The sequence below is a fragment of the Homarus americanus genome, unplaced genomic scaffold (genome assembly GCF_018991925.1).
Source record: "Homarus americanus isolate GMGI-L3 unplaced genomic scaffold, GMGI_Hamer_2.0 scaffold55640, whole genome shotgun sequence".
Classification (NCBI taxonomy): Eukaryota; Metazoa; Arthropoda; class Malacostraca; order Decapoda; family Nephropidae; genus Homarus; species Homarus americanus.
Genome location: NW_024713650.1, coordinates 1,308,109 through 1,324,251, shown reverse-complemented (window position 1 = coordinate 1,324,251; position 16,143 = coordinate 1,308,109). Strand labels below are relative to the sequence as shown.

General features: G+C 48.5%; 2 protein-coding genes across 4 annotated transcripts in view; one reads left to right on the top strand and one right to left on the bottom strand.

Moving 5' to 3' along the window:
* Window positions 1-591: 591 nt before the first annotated feature.
* LOC121872734 (potassium channel subfamily K member 16-like) lies at window positions 592-5,075 on the bottom strand. Of its 3 annotated transcripts, none has more exons than XM_042375761.1 (8): window positions 4,710-5,075; window positions 4,404-4,516; window positions 3,412-3,547; window positions 2,929-3,111; window positions 2,411-2,567; window positions 1,815-1,984; window positions 1,009-1,196; window positions 592-843 (listed from the first exon to the last, which is right to left on the bottom strand). In XM_042375761.1, exons 1-8 carry the CDS (start codon window positions 4,750-4,752, stop codon window positions 658-660), a joined length of 1,176 nt encoding a protein of 391 aa, XP_042231695.1. In that variant the 5' UTR covers window positions 4,753-5,075; the 3' UTR covers window positions 592-657. The 3 variants fall into 3 exon arrangements, with proteins under 3 accessions (XP_042231695.1, XP_042231706.1, XP_042231715.1); XM_042375772.1 differs by having other exon boundaries at window positions 1,009-1,160; XM_042375781.1 differs by having other exon boundaries at window positions 4,404-4,572; window positions 4,710-5,074.
* Window positions 5,076-7,326: 2,251 nt separating this feature from the next.
* LOC121872728 (UDP-glucosyltransferase 2-like) overlaps window positions 7,327-16,143 on the top strand; it is a 36,961-nt gene continuing 28,144 nt past the window's right edge. Inside the window, exon 1 of the mRNA XM_042375748.1 lies at window positions 7,327-8,820. Within this exon, the coding sequence (XP_042231682.1) occupies window positions 8,008-8,820 (813 nt within the window). The 5' untranslated portion in view covers window positions 7,327-8,007. The remainder of the gene's footprint in view (window positions 8,821-16,143) is intronic.

Here is a 16,143-nt window from a genome sequence, read left to right as displayed (position 1 = left end):
TCAGGTTCTTTGGTTATAATACCGGAATTAGACTTACACAGATCCACAAATATTATGTAATACTGTATTTTGTACTGTGTGTTATGTCCCTCTAGCCCCCTCATACCCAGATACTTCCCTAGGGAGGTTGGCTATGTCACAGAAATCTCCAGGACATTTTCTTCATTTTCCTTACATGCTCGTGGGTCCTTTGCCTTATGTCCTTTCTTCACTTCTTTAACCTTATTCAGTGTTATTATTTTACTGTTTCAGTCACCTTAAGCTGAGAGTTAACACACATTTAATGTTAAGTGAATCCATTAAATGTCTGAATTCATTTGTAGAGTAACTAGTTTGACGACATTAGAATCTTGACAACAAACACAGAGGGATATTTTACTGTCATGTTTTTTAGACATTTATGGGTTGTTAAACATAGACTAACATTGGTGACTGAGAATTAGCCTGAGCAGTATTTAACTCATTGTTGAATAAAATCATCTGACGTTGGCCAAATAAAATATCAAAAGTTGCTTCCCCGTAGTGAAGGGGTTAAGGGTCAGACACACCAAGCAGTGAGTGAGTTTGATGAGGAAGAAATATACTGTATCAACCAGTCAGTAGACATATAGTATTATTAATGTTACAAAATTCATCTAAATATGAAATCTGTGGAGCTCAGACATTGCTCTCATACATGACGACTGTTATTCGCTTCTTCTTGGCAGCCATGTCGAGGAGAGCTGCCCAGGCGTCCTCGTTGCCTGTTGTCACTGTTTCTGTCCCTGTCTCCTCCTGTTGCACCTTAGCCAGGGCCACGTTCAGGTCCCTCAGCTCACGCACCAGCTCTTCATCCATCTCCACCTGATACATGTAAACAGAGCACAGTACAGTTGAAGGAGAGATAACGGCAAACATTAACATGATTATTCTCAGACCAAATTCCCCATTGGTACATGAAATTCACACAGGAGATAAGTATATTGGTTTCCTCACTCTCATTCCAACTACCCATTAACTTAAACTGACCTCCCCTGCACCAGACTCTGCCAGCTTCCTCATGGCTTCTGCTAAGGGCCCAGAGAGTGTGTGGAGACGGGAGGAGAGCTGTTTCATTTGGGCCCACGATGAGGCATACTTTCGCCTCACCAGCTCAATCACCATTGATGTGAGGGCTAGTCCTAGAATGATGTAGAGCATGCAGAGGGTTGATGTGGCTGTGTGGGAGATGGGTGGGTGTAGGGTGAGTGGTGTGTGGGTGTAGGGAGAGTGGTGTGTGGGTAGAGGGATGTGTCATGGAGGAGATGTAGCAATAGGGAGAAAAACAGTTCATTACTAAAAGTACAGAAACATACTCAAGTGACATGACCTCTCTACCACATTGAAATAAAGCAGTCATATATGAGGGACAAAGATGATAATGATAATAATAACAACAATTGAATACTTATTAAAATGGTTAAAAAAAATTATTAGTTAAGTATAATAGCAAGAGAAAAAATAATTATGCTTGAATTAGGTTGGCCAGCCCTCAAGTCACCTGGGAATGAATTTGTTTAAGGTAAAAAGAACTGACACGTTATCGACAACATGAGAGGCATACCCTGAGTTAATGAACTGTGTGACCCTGAGACAAGGAACTGAAAAAAATGGTCTGACATTACCCAAATAAATTATTAAAAGTGGCTTCCTCGTAGTGAAGGGGTTAGTGGAAATAGTATATTAACCACTTTAACCCATCTACAACAATTTCTGACTTCCCACAACCCAAACCAAATCACCACCAATCATTTCAGGTCACCCTTATGTCCCCAATCTTCCCTTCCTTTACGTACCAGGAACCAGGTCGCCGAAACCTATGGTGGTGGTAGTGATGAAGGAGAAGTAGAAACCCTCCATGAAGGTCCAGTTGTTCTGCCACATGAAGAGCACCCCGCCCAAGGCAATGAACCCCACCAGCAGGGTCAGGATCAAGAGTACTGTAGTTACCGCTCGAAGTTTTCCTCTAAGGGGAACGTTTTCTGTTAAGCTTAAATCTTAAAGCAAGGGAAAGAGAAAATGGGAGACAATAATAGAAAGAGATTGCAAGGGAAATAATAAATAAATGAATATATACAAGTAGAAAGAGAGAATTGAAGGAATAATTGTCATTGGTGAGACATAATTTATAAATACGCCTACGCCTCGAGCTAAAACAATTGAGCACTAAAGTCACTAAAAACATATTGTACTCATGCCTACAGTAGCACCACCGAGCACAGCTAAGGGCCCACTGAGAACCTGCAATAACATACAGAAAGGTGTACAACACAGTGCACCCTCACCCCATCCAGGTTACACATCATAGGCTTTTTAAATTGAGTGTTTATTCAATAATTATATCCAAATGAGTATCACTGACCCTATACTTAGGAATAAAGAATTCACGTACTTGGGGAGACGGTTTTCAAAGGTGTTGGCTGGGATGAAGGAGGCCAAGACGTCGCCTAGGTCAGCTATAACGGAGAGTGTTAAGGGGATCCCAACTAAGGCGTACACCATGCAGAATACTCGCCCTTCCACCGTCGACGGCGCGATGTTACCGTACCCTGTGGGGGAGGCGGTGCTGTAGGGTGGGTGGGGGGGGGGTGTTGTTGGTACTGGGGAGATGTGGCTGTTGTTTGGGGGAGACGGAGATTTATCTTTCTCTCTCTCTCCCTCTCTCTATCTCTCTTTTTCTTCCGAGAAGACTTTCCTTGTAAGTGTTGTATGTTGTCGGAACTCAGCCAGCAATCCTTAACATAACATGGACTTGAAGATACGACCTTTAATATGCACTTAGCTCAGAGGAACTATCAAGTACGACCTTCTTATTGGTATTTATAGCCATGGAGGGAGTTTGAGATACGACTCATAAACAAACATGAAGTGAATATTTATAGACACGACCCTTGAGGAGTTGTAACTGACCTATGGTGGTGAGGACGGTGGCGCTGAAGAAGAGGGCTTGAGTGTAGGCCCAGCGAGTGTGTATCTGTGTGTCCAGAGGCGACACTCCCGCCCCTTCGCTTTCCTCCATCACCACCTCGTACTCCCTCAACCACTGCCACACCAGCTCCTCCGTCCCAGGTTCATCTGTCACCATCTGAACACCTGTGAATGGATTTTACCGAGTCAATTCTCATGTTTCCTTATAAATTTTATTTTATTTGAGGTGAGGAAAGCTTAAAGTTCATTTGGCCTTAACCATTATTCTCCAAATATTCATAATAAACGTCAATGGGTTAATTCTAAAGGTAAATTAGTTGTCTGCTAGTTTGCACCGTAGCCACTAAATGTGTTATTGAGCTAATGTCTTCAAACTCTCAATTTATATTTTAGAGATGATCACTGAATACTAATCTAGCCTAAATTAACGCCAACTTAACACTATAGTGATAAAGTGAGCCTCACCATCATCTTCTTGTTGTTGTTGGAGGGACGTTAAGTTTAATACCTGTTCAATCAGCTGTTGTCGCTTCTCCTGCAGGTGTGTCCATACCTGTTCTTGATTCCTCATCTCTACCTTATACTCCAACACCTGAAACACCTGCAACACACCTATACCTATACCTTGTACTGCAACCCTAGAAACACACCTACACTTTATAATTATACTTTACCTTGATTCCGAGCAATAAACCCTGGTCAAAACACAACTAATACTATATTTAATGACACGAAGCTTATTTATCAATTATTTACACACTCATATAACATAGGTTTTTTTTAAAGACATACTGAGTTCATAATTTGGGTGTTGATTTGACCTGGGTGTTTGTTTGGTACGCGTTCACAGTCCACACAAATGCTGCCCTCCTTACTCCTACTAGTACTACGACAGTCCAACTCCAACCACTCTATATTCAAGGTACTTTAGTCTCCAATAAACACTTAAAGTTCTCAGCCAGACATCCAATGAGACGGACTTTAAAAATTCTCTTTACTGATCGGCTCTTTAATCTCTCTCATTATAAACTTAAGCCGAGCGTAAACTATTGTTTGTCAGGCATTAAGGTTTGTGTTCGCCTATAGTCTTCTTTTGTACTTGTGTTTATCTTAGTAATTGATCTTCCTAACTTAGACGCATGTTATCCCTTTAGCAAATCCTTCGTTTAGCCCGATTTTACATTTATTGATGTATATTTTGTAGATCTCTAAAAAAAAAAAAAAAATCGGAAAAATTGAAGATTACAGCAACCAAAGAATCTGATAAAATATGTGTTAATTAACCTAACCTAATGTAATATAAGAAAATTATCATAAAAAAAAATATTTCTATCGATTGAGTGTAGTGAATTTCTGTAATTCTGTGGTTGCTGTTTTCTGCAATATTATCCCAAAATCATATATCTATCTATCTATGTATCTATCTATCTATCTATCTAAGTTTACCTGTGTCTTACCTTGGCCCCCAGGCTAGTGTACAGAACAAGGACCAGGAAGAAAGACACGTGACCAGCAGCCTTTCTCAGTCGCTCGTTCTCCTTCATCCGCTGCCACCAACTGCCCACCAACCCTGCCGACCACACGACCAAAGGTTAGTCTCGTTTTCCAGTCTTTTTCCCGGATTACCTGAAGATTAATCATCCTAGCTTATTTTACATCAATCACTGTAACTGTTTTGTCTCTGCACACACACCAGTCACTGTAACTAACCGCGGTACAGTCACTGTCAGTCAGTCTGTAACAGGATAGGAATGAACACTAACCGTTATAGTCATCATCACTCTTGGCTTCTTCGTCCGTGTTCATGCCTGACTGGTGGTGGTGGAGACGTTGATGGTGGACACACTAAACTTAATTCACCTGATGATTAAACACCTTAATCAGCTCCACGAGATTTGGAAGGATTTTTAGCTCCGTTAATCTATTCCACGAGTTGTCCTCCTTCAGGGGTTCATTGCACAATTAATCCCTCTTATATATGCTCCGTTTAAGGGGTTTTAACCTATCAAAGCTTCTATAGAGGGAAGGGAGAGAGCCAAGACCCTTCTAGAGCAAGCTCAGTCCACCTCTGCCCACTGCTAACATGTCGACCATACCTCCTCCTCCTCCTCTTCACGTATCCAAAAATACTCCCAGGTGTCACGTTTGGGTGAATGTAAACCAATCATATCTCACTTTGATAGTCTGTATGTCTATTAACACCGTAAATGTATGTGATCTATCAGCAAGGGTTAAAAAAAATCATTTGTAATCGCAGGATAAGTATGACGTTATTCGAGCCTCATGAATGTTAATAAGCATGACGTAGCTGAGATGTCGTTAATGTAAAGACACACATGACTTAGAGATCGTGAGTGTATAGTCAAGTTGTGACTATTTTGGCTTGACGAAGGATTGCAAATAGATGGATAATATTGCTTCTGGTGCTTTAAGAGAGAGAGAGAGCGAGAGAGAGTTTGGGTGTTTACATCGTTTCAAAAGATGGCTCTCTGTGTTTACCAGACCCACGCACCTGAACGTAAACACATTCACATTACCTCTTTCTCTCTCTCTCTCTCTCTCTCTCCCTCTCTAACTAACGTAACCTAACCAAATATAAGCTAACTTAACCTAACATTAACTTAATCTAACCAAATATAACCTAACTTTAACTTCACCCTCAAGGTAGCATTAGACAATTCAATCACCAGGTGAAAATAACCTAGGGTGTCTAATCTTCATGTAATCCGATAGTAGTAGTTGTGGTGGTGGTGGTGGTGGTGGTGGTGATGATAGTAGTGGTGATGGTGCAACAGCTCCCTCAGATCATCTTACACTGTATTTATCTCTACAGTACCAAGTGGCTCTCTATCACCAGATAACACACACACACACACACACACACACACACACACACACACTAAGATATCATGTCCTTGTCTGTTATCACCTATTATATATCTATTGGTATATTTAAAGACACATGTATCCAGGAAATATGAAAGAAAATTAGTTTTATTTTATTTTATTTTATTTAATGGTGAACATAATGGCGGGAAGAGAGAGAGATAGAGAGGGAGAGAGAGAGAGAGAGGGAGTTAGAGAGCGGTAAAACAAACATAGAGATACAGAGAAAAAGAGAGACAGAGATAGAAACACAAACAGAGTAAGATAGAAAATAGAGAAAGAGAAATAGTATATAAATAATTAACACACAGAATAACATTATAATTGGCTAATAATACTTTGACACACGAACCATAAACTATATCACGTTACATACATCTCTGTAGTAGTATATATATCTAATGAGTTTGGCAATTACTTAAATATAACAGGACGTTGCTATAAACTGTACAGCATATATAACAAAATATCTAAGTTTACCTTAAAATATTACATTTTTTATAATCACTTTCATAGAAAATATGCCAGCCAGGGTACGTTTTTGGGATAACTATAACATAAATACAAGGTAATGCTTTTTAGTAGCACTCTCTCTGTTAATCTCTTTATTGACTACATATTGACACGTAAATATGGTCAAACCTGGTACTGTTGGCAACTGTAACAAGCACATGAGATTTAAACAGACGCCATATAATATTGAATACATCACAGGTGTTTGGGGATTATTGGAAGCACATACGAGGTTAGAAGGTAACATGTGGGTCAAGAGTATCAGGAATGTCTTTGTAGTGCTCATGGTTCACGGTGTAGGACGTGAACACACATGAAAGCCCTGAGGTGTGCCAAGAGCTGAGCAGCGGGTGTCAGGGTAGAGCCGTGCACGTGTCCTTCTGGCGAAGCAGCTGGGGTTAACCTAGCTTAACCTAACACTAACCTAATCTATCACTAACCTAACCTAATCTACCCTAATCCTCCAGGTACCATTAGGGTGTTAAATCATCAGGTAAAATAAAATCTTGGGGGATAATCTTGAGGTCGGTGTTACCAAAGCTTCATCACTGTTTGCTCCAGGCACAGGTCTCGCTTTGTACACACATATAGACCACAGACTGACGAACACACAGATCACTGGTATGATTTGTGTCACAGTCTCCTAGATTTTTGTGTTGACGAAAATATAACTGTGCTATCTACCAATCTCTATCACAGAAATAACGTAGCGTGTAATAAAGAACTACAGTAGAGAGGCAGCCTCCCCCCCCCCGCCCGCCCCACACACAGTGATTCAATGTAAAACGTATTACACGCGAGGTCCCTGACTTATTTCTGTCTTCTGTTTGTGTTTCTGTTTTTTAATTCTATACACGGCTCTCTCTTTATATAAATAAATAAATAAATAAATAAATAAATATATATATATATATATATATATATATATATATATATATATATATATATATATATATATATCTTGATAAAATCACACGGGAAAAGCGTGTGCATGTGTGTGTGTATGTGTGTGAATGCAGATACCTGTGTGTATTATTCAAGCATGTGTGTGTGTGTGTACCCAAGGCAGCAAGCAGTGAGTGTAGGAGCGTTATGACCGTAGAGTGTGTGTGAGGGTCGCCCCGGGGTGGGCGGGGTGTAGCGCCGTGGTCACGGGTTGCCAGTGAGACTCATCACCTCCGCCGCGATTCCTTTGGACCCCGAGTGATCCGCCGCGTGATCCAGGGTAAGAAAGGTCCACGGTGAGAACCAGCTGTGCGCGAGGCATGCAGGTGGTGCCAGCGGGTGGTGGGTAGCAGGTCATCTCCACCTGGCCTGGGGTTGGTCTCCTCCCCTTATCTCACAACACCGCCACACTGCCTCTGATTACACAGCTCCGCCACTCTGCTCCTCACTGCCGTCCTGACCTTACCTCTGTCACGCTACTTGGATGTGTGTCTCCGTGAGCCAGCCTGGTGGTAGCCTCCAACACTCACACTAACCCGCCCTCACCTCCACCCAACCTCCAGCTCATAATCCTCGGCCTCACACAGTAGGCGTTAGCGCCTTGTTTACCTGAGTTGCTAACGGATACAAGCAAGAGTTGGGCGTGCGAGGCTCTCGAGTTACCTGTTGTTGCGAGCGCGAAGGTTGGAGGCCCGAGTGTGGGCGAGCGGTCAGTGCATGATGAAGGCCGCGTGCTTGGTGGTGGCGGCGACTGCACTCATGGCTCTGGGTCCTCCCCCAGCCACCGCCGCCGATATCCTCGTCTTGACTCCGTTTGGGTCTCGGTCTGTGCGTGCATTATTCTCGGTGTTGACGGAGGGTCTAGTGGCTCGGGGCCACACTGTCACCCTCCTGTCCAGCGGGGAGCCCTTCCCCCGGCACCCCAACGTCACCCACGTCGTGTCCCCGCACTCAGCCCTCGACCAGATGGACTTATTCGAAGTTCGTGAGGGCGGCGCCGTCTTCCGCTTGTGGATGAAGGCCTTCCCTGCTGTGGCGCGGGAGATGTACGGTAACCCCAAAGTGATGGAGCTCTGGCGACGTAGGGACAAGTTCGACGCCGTCATCGTCAACAGCGCCGCGAACGAGATGGCGTTCCCATTCCTCCTGGACATAACGGCGCCGTTCATCACTCTGTCGCCGGCAGGGACGGAGCCGCTGCAGTTGTCGTACCTGGGTAACGTTGTGTCCCCAGCCGCCCTTCCCTCCATTGTGGTGCCCTTCGACAATCACCTCTCCCTGTGGGAACGACTCGTCAACACGCTCGCCACCATCCTCCTCAGGTACTCGTTCCGCCGCACCGTCGGGCGTCCCTTGGCCGCTGCCCTCAGGGACACCTTCCCAGACCTCCCGGATCCCTTCGAGTTGTACCCAAAGCAATCCCTGGCGCTGCTGAACCGTCACCACCTTCTGGACGGGTCGGTGCCGCTGCTGCCTAACCAGGTGGAAGTGGGCTGCATGCACTGCCACCCAGCCCGCCCACTGCCCCCGGTGAGTACCTCCCACACTTTGTTTTGGTTCCTTGACCTTTCAATTAAGCGAATAGGTGGAATGTTTGGTTGAGTGATGCACTTACACTTGTCCTGGGAGTGTACACGCGTGCCAGCGTCGTCTTGTGTAAGCGTTTATTCTGTCTCGGTGTTCCTTCTCCAGAGACACACAACAAACAACTGTAGACAGATTCGTTTACAACTCGGGTGAAGGGTAAACAATATTCCTTGTGATCAGTGAAGTGTTAGCAGTGTCACCCCCTTGTGTTGGCAGTGTCACCCCCTTGTGTTAGCAGTGTCAACCCCTTGTGTTGGCAGTGTCACCCCCTTGTGTTGGCAGTGTCACCCCCTTGTGTTGGCAGTGTCACCCCCCCAGGTTAGCAGTGTCACCCCCTTTAGAAGCTGTTGGTGTCAAATTCCCTTGTGCTGGCAGTGTCACCCCTTGTGTTGGCAGGCCACCTTGTGTTGGCAGTGTCACCCCTTGTGTTATTTCAGCGGCCTCTGTCTGGTGTTGGTAGTGTCACCCCCTTGTGTTAGCAGTGTCACCCCCCTTGTGTTGGCAGTGTCACCCCCTTGTGTTGGCAGTGTCACCCCTTTGTGTTGGTATAGGTCACCCCCTTGTGTTGGTAGTGTCACCCCCTTGTGTTGGCAGTGTCACTTCTTTGTGTTGGCAGTGTCTCTCAGGTTGGTGTGTCAATTTTGTGTGTTATTTCAGGCCTGTCTGGTGTTGGTAGTGTCACCCCCATTGTGTTATTTCAGCGCTCTCTGTCTGGTGTTGCAGTGTCACCAATTCTGTGTTGTTTCAGTGCCTGCCTGGTGTTGGCAGTGTCACCACCCCTGTGTTGTTTCAGTGCCTGCCTGGTGTTGCAGTGTCACCCCCTTGTGTTATTTCAGCGCCTCTGCCTGGTGTTGACAGTGTCACCCCCTTTGTGTTGGCAGTGTCAATTTCTTGTGTTGGCTTGGCAGTGTCACCCCTTGTGTTGGCAGTGTCACCCCTTTGTGTTATTTCAGTGCCTTCGCCTGGTGCTGGGATAGTGTCACCCCTTGTGTTATTTCAGCGCCACGCCTGGTGTTGGCAGTGTCACCCCTTGTGTTATTTCAGCGTCCTCGCCCAGTTGGCAGGTCACCCATTGTGTTATTTCAGCGCCTCGCTTGGTGTTGGCAGTGTCACCCCTTGTGTTATTTCAGCGCCTCGCCTGGTGCTGGCAGTGTCACCCCACTGTGTTATTTCAGCGCCTCGCCTGGCGTTGGCAGGCCGCCCCATTGTGTTATTTCAGCGTCCTCGCCTGGTGCTGGCAGTGTCACCCCATTGTGTTATCAGCGCCTCGCCTGGTGTTGGCAGTGTCACCACCTCTGTGTTGTTTTCAGTGTCTCGCCCTGGTGTTGACAGTGTCACCCTCTTGTGCTGGCTTCAGTGTCTCGCCTGGTGTTGGCAGTGTCACCCCCTCTGTGCTGTTTCAGCGTCTGCCTGGTGTTGGCAGTGTCACCCCCCTGTTGTTTCAGTGCCCTCGCCTGGTGTTGGCAGTGTCACCCCCTGTGTTGTTTCAGTGTCTGCCTGGTGTTGGTGCACAACAACTCTGTAGTTGTTTCAAGGCCTTCGCCTGGTGTTGGCAGGTCAATTCTGTGTTACTCAGTGCCCTGCCTGGTGTTGCTGGCAGTGTCACCCCCCTGGTGTTGCCCAGCGCTCTGCCTGGTGTTGGCAGGCCACCCCTGTGTTGTTTCCCCAGTGCCTGCCTGAAAGGCAGTGGCCACCCCCTGTGTTGTTTCCAGTGCTCCTCGCCTGAGGCAGTGTCACCCCCCTGTGTTGCTCTTGTAGTGTCTTCGCCTGTGCTGCAGGCCACCCCTGTGTTGCTCCCCCAGTGCCCGCCTGGTGTTGGCAGTGTCACCCCCCCTGTGTTGTTTCCAGTGCCCGCCTGGTGCTAAGTAGGTCACCCCCCTGTGTTGTTTCAGAAGTGCCCTGTCTTGGTGTTGGCAGTACACCTGTGTTGTTTCAGTGCCCTCGCTCCAGTTGGCAGTGTCACCCCTGTGTTGTTTCAGTGCCTCTGCCTGGTGTTGGCAGTGTCATCTCCCCAGTGTTGTTTCAGTGCCTCGCCTGGTGTTGGTGTGTCACCTCTGTGTTGTTTCAGTACTGCCTGGTGTTGGCAGTGTCACCCCCCTGTGTTGTTTCCCAGTGCCCTGCCTGGTGTTGGCAGGTCACCCCCTGTGTTGCTCTCAGCCTGCCTGGTGTTGGCAGTGCTTCACCCCCCTGTGTTGTTTCCAGTGCCTGCCTGGTGTTGGCAGTGTCACCCCCTGTGTTGTCGCCTCTCAGTGCCTGCCCTGGTGTTGGCAGTGTCACCCCCCTGTGCTGTTTCCTGTGCTGCCTTGCCTGGTGTTGGGCAGTGTCACCCCTGTGTTGTTTCAGTGCTCGCCTGGTGTTGGCAGTGTCACTCTGTGTTGTTTCAGTGCCCCGCCTGGTGTTGGCAGTGTCACCTCTGTGTTGTTTCAGTGCCCGCCTGGTGTTGGCAGGTCACCTCTGTGTTGTTTCCAGTGTTCCTGCCTGGTGTTGGCAGTGTCACCCCCCTGTGTTGTTTCAGCGCCTCGCCTGGTGTTGGCAGTGCCCCCTGTGTTGTTTCCAGCGCCCTGCCTGGTGCTGGCAGTGCCCACCCCCTGTGTTGTTTCAGCGCTGCCTGGTGCTGGCAGTGTCACCTCTGGTGTTGTTTCAGTGCCTCGCCTGGTGTTGGCAGTGTCACCCCTGTGTTGTTTCAGCGCCTCGCCCGGTGTTGCAGTGTCACCCTGTGCTGTTTCAGCGCCTCGCCTGGTGTTGGCAGTGTCACCCCCCTGTGTTGTTTCAGCGCCCTCGCCTGGTGCTGGCAGTGTCACCCTCTGTGTTGTTTCAGTGCCCTCGCCCAGGCGTTGGCAGGTCTCTCCTGTGTTGTTTCAGTGCCCTGCCTGGTGTTGGCAGTGTCACCCCTGTGTTGTTTCCCCTCAGCGCCTCGCCTGGTGTTGGCAGTGTCACCCCCTGTGTTGCCTTCAGCGCCTGCCTGGTGTTGCAGTGGTCACCCCCCCCTGTGGTTGTTTCAGTGCCTGCCTTGGTGTTGGCAGTGTCAACTCTGTGTTGTTCTCCAGCCGCCTGGTGTTGGCAGTGTCACCTCTGTGTTGTTCTCCAGCGCCCTGCCTGGTGTTGGCAGGCCACCCCCCTGTGTTGTTCTCCAGTGCCTGCCCTGGTGTTGGCAGTGTCACCCCCTGTGTTGGTTTCAGCGCCTGCCTGGTGTTGGTAGGCACTCCCTGTGTTGTTTCAGCGCCTCGCCTGGTGTTGGCAGTGTCACCCCTGTGTTGTTTCAGTGCCTCGTCTGGTGTTGGCAGTGTCACCTCTGTGTTGTTTCAGTGCCTCGCCTGGTGTTGGCAGTGTCACCTCCCCCTGTATGTCGCTCTGCCTCGCCCAGGTTGGCGGTGTGTCACCCCCCTGTTGTTTCAGCGCCTCGCCTGGTGTTGGCAGTGTCACCCTCTGTGTTGTTCTTAAGGCCTCTGCCTGGTGTTGGCAGTGTCACCCCTCTGTGTTGTTCTTAAAGGCCTGCCTGGTGTTGGCAGTGTCAAATTCCCCCAGGTTGTTTCAGTGCCCTGCCTGGTGTTGGCAGGCCACCCCCTGTGCTGTTTCCTCAGCGCTCCTGCCTGGTGTTGGCAGTGTCACCCCTGTGTTGTTCTCTCAGCGCCTGCCTGGTGTTGGCAGTAAATACCCCCTGTGCTGGTTTCCAGTGCCTCTCGCCCAGTTGCAGTGTCAACTCTGTGTTGTCGCTCTCCAGCCTCGCCTGGTGTTACAGGTCACCCCCCTGTGGGTTGTTCTTTTTTTCAGCGCCTGCCTGAGGTTGGCAGTGTCACCCCCCAGTTGCTCCCCAGTGCCTCGGCCTGGTGTTGGCAGTGTCACCCCCCCCTGTGTTGTTTCAGCGCCTCGCCTGGTGCTGGTGTCACCCCCCTGTGTTGCTTCAGTGTCTCGCCTGGTGTTGGCAGTGTCACCCCCCTGTGTTGTTTCAGTGCTCGCCTGGTGTTGGCAGTGTCACCCCCCCAGGTTGTTCTCTGCGCCTGCCTGGTGCTGGCAGGCTCACTGTGTTTGAAGCGCCTGGTGTTGGCAGTGGCCACCCCCCCCAGTGTTTCAGTGCCTGCCCAGGCAGCAGTGTCACCCCCCAGTGTTAATTTCAAAGGCCTCGCCTGGTGCTGCAGTGTCACCCCCTGTGTTGTTTCAGCTCGCCTGGTGTGTCACCTCTGTGTTGTTTCAGTGCCTCTGCTCCAGCTATGGTGTGTCACCTCTGTGTTGTTTCAGTGCCTTCGCCTGGTGTTGGCAGTGTCACCCCCTGTGTTGTTTCAGTGCCTTGCCCAGTGCTGGCAGTGTCACCTCTGTGTTGTTCTCTTCAGCGTCTGCCTGGTGTTGCAACACCTCTGTGTTGTTTCAGCGTCTGCCTGGTGTTGGTGCGTGTTACCCCCCAGGTTGTTTCAAAGGGCTCACCAGGTGTTGGCAGCCACCCCCCTGTGTTGTTTCCCCAGAAGTGTCCCTGCCTGGTGTTGGCAGTGTCACTCCCCTGTGTTGTTTCCCCAGCGCCTCTGCCTGGTGTTGGCAGTGTCACCCCCTGTGTGTTTCAGCGCCTGCCTGGTGTTGGCAGTGTCACCCCTGGTGTTGTTTCCCCAGTGTCTTCGCCTGGTGTTGGCAGTGTCACCCCCCTGTGTTGTTTCAGTGCTCGCCTGGTGTTGGCAGTGTCACCCCCTGTGTTGTTTCAGTGCCTCGCCTGGTGTTGGCAGTGTCTCACCCCCTGTGTTGTTTCAGCGCCTCGTCTGGTGTTGGCAGTGTCACCCCCCTGTGTTGTTTCAGCGCCTCGCCTGGTGTTGGCAGCAGTGTCACCCCCCTGTGTTGTTTCCAGCGCTCCTGCCTGGTGTTGGCAGTGTCACCCCCCTGTGTTGTTTCAGCGTCTTCGCCTGGTGTTGGCAGTGTCACCCCCTGTGTTGTTTCAGTGCCTCGCCGGTGTTGGCAGTGTCACCCCCTGTGTTGTTTCAAAGGCCCGCCTGGTGTTGGCAGTGTCACTTCTGTGTTGTTTCAGTGCCCTGCCCGGTGTTGGCAGCAAGTCACCCCCTCTGTGTTGTTTCAGCGCCTCGCCCGGTGTTGCAGTGTCACCCCTGTGTTGTTTCAGCGCCCTGCCTGGTGTTGGCAGTGTCAATTCTGTGTTGTTTCAGCGCCTCGCCTGGTGTTGCAGTGTCACCCCCCTGTGTTGTTTCAGGCCTTGCCTGGTGTTGGCAGTGTCACCCCCTGTGTGTTGTTTCAGTTCGCCTGGTGCTGGCAGTGTCACCCCCTGTGTTGTTTCAGCGCCTGCCTGGTGTTGGCAGTGTCACCCCCTGTGTTGTTTCAGCGCTTCGCCTGGTGTTACAGTGTCACCCCCCTGTGTTGTTCTTTTTTAGCGTCTTCGCCCAGGCGTTGGCAGTGTCACCCCCGTAGTTGTTTCAGGCCTCGCCTGGTGTTGGCAGTGTCACCCCCTGTGTTGTTTCCCCCAGCGCCTGCCCAGGTTGGCAGTGTCACCCCCCAGGTTGTTTCAGTGCCTCGGCCTGGTGTTGGCAGTGTCACCCCCCTGTGTTGTTTCAGTGCCTCGCCTGGTGTTGGCAGTGTCACCCCCCTGTGTTGTTTCAGCGCCTCGCCTGGTGTTAAGTAGTGCCAACTCTCCTCGGCGCCAGTCTCTATCAAGCATTGTTCTCACCGTAGTCACCTCGAGGAACTAACCAACACACGCCATCTCCACTTTTGTGTTCGTGTAAAAAGTTTCCATCCTTGTTTATATGGTGTTTGCCTTCTGGTAATCAGTTCCATATTGAAGATTATTGAATATATTAAAGAAACGTAATACCTGAGGCAACATTGAACGTGTGACGCTATCTATGTGTATTTCTGACAGTTGGAACTGGTATGTGAATCAATTTGTTTACTTACCATATACTGTATACATAAGGACCCGGTATATAATTTTCTTTCAACTCATAATAAAGTGACGAAACAAATCTCAAATTGTGGATAGAACAATCCGTGCCCAAAACAATTCGTGCCTAAAACAATCCCCTGCCTAAAACAATCCCCTGCCTAAAACAATCCCCTGCCTAAAACAATCCGTGCCTAAAAAAAATTCTACCTAAAACCTAAACAAAATCGCATCATTCACGTTATATTATTCCACTTGAAAAAAAATAAACCACGAGACATCTACGCAGTTCCTTGATTCAATTTAACGTCTGTATTAGTGAGTGCGCAGTGTCAGTCTGTGTACGTACTGCGCAATGTCAATCTATGTACGTACTGCGCAGGGGAAATATACTGTGTAATGTGTTTGTGTGTATGTATGTGGGTGGATAGCTGATAATTAAGAGTCCAGTTTTAGTCCAACTATCGTTTATCTGTTGTACTCCAAATTACCACGAGTACAAGATGAGTCCTAATTATATGCATGTGTCTTACTCCTCGAAAGGGTTTATTGAGTGCTTGTACTCGGAAGTGTTCGTACTCGGGGCTCTAGCTTAAGAGAGTCTTCGTACTCTGCCAGACATACTTAAGTTTGTACTCTCACATAAACACTTATTTAATATAGTCTTAAGTGATTATTAAGTGTTAGTAATGCGTAAGTGCGTGTACCATCCGTGAGTCAATTGCCTTTAACAAGAGAGAGAGAGAGATGACTCAATGGTCTCTCTCTCTCTTTAGCTTTCTTTCTCTTTATCTACTTTGCTTATTCTCTCTCTTTATCTTATCCTTTCTATCTCTCTCTGTTAAAGACTATTACTCAGACAGACAGATAGACAGACACTCAAACAGACAGACAGACAGATAGACAGACACGACAGCTTTTAATTAGACACCTGATGAGCTCCGTGCACATCCCTACCCCCCGTCCCCATGTCAGGTGGCTCTCGTGCACATCCTGTCTGTGAGCCTGGTGCACACACACACACACACACACACACACACACACACACAAACATAGGGAGCAAATGTTTATCCGTCCCAGTCTCAATCGACCCCAGGATTGATGCCTATAACGACCAGGGTCTATTAGGACTGGGTGGGCCTAGGAGGATTCTAACCTATTGTACTGGGGCCTATTAGACCACGGGCATATTAGATCTGAGGCCTATTCGATGAGGGGCCTGTTATACTTGGGGCCTATTAGATCAGGGGTCTATTATATTTGGGGCCTAATTTTGGGGCCTAATAGAACTGGTTCCCCTTAAAACTGGGGACAATTAGGGCGAGTCAGGTAGCAGCAGGACAGGTTAAAGTGTCCGGCTGCAGATGAGGTTGTTTTTTCGGGGAGGCGGTACGAGG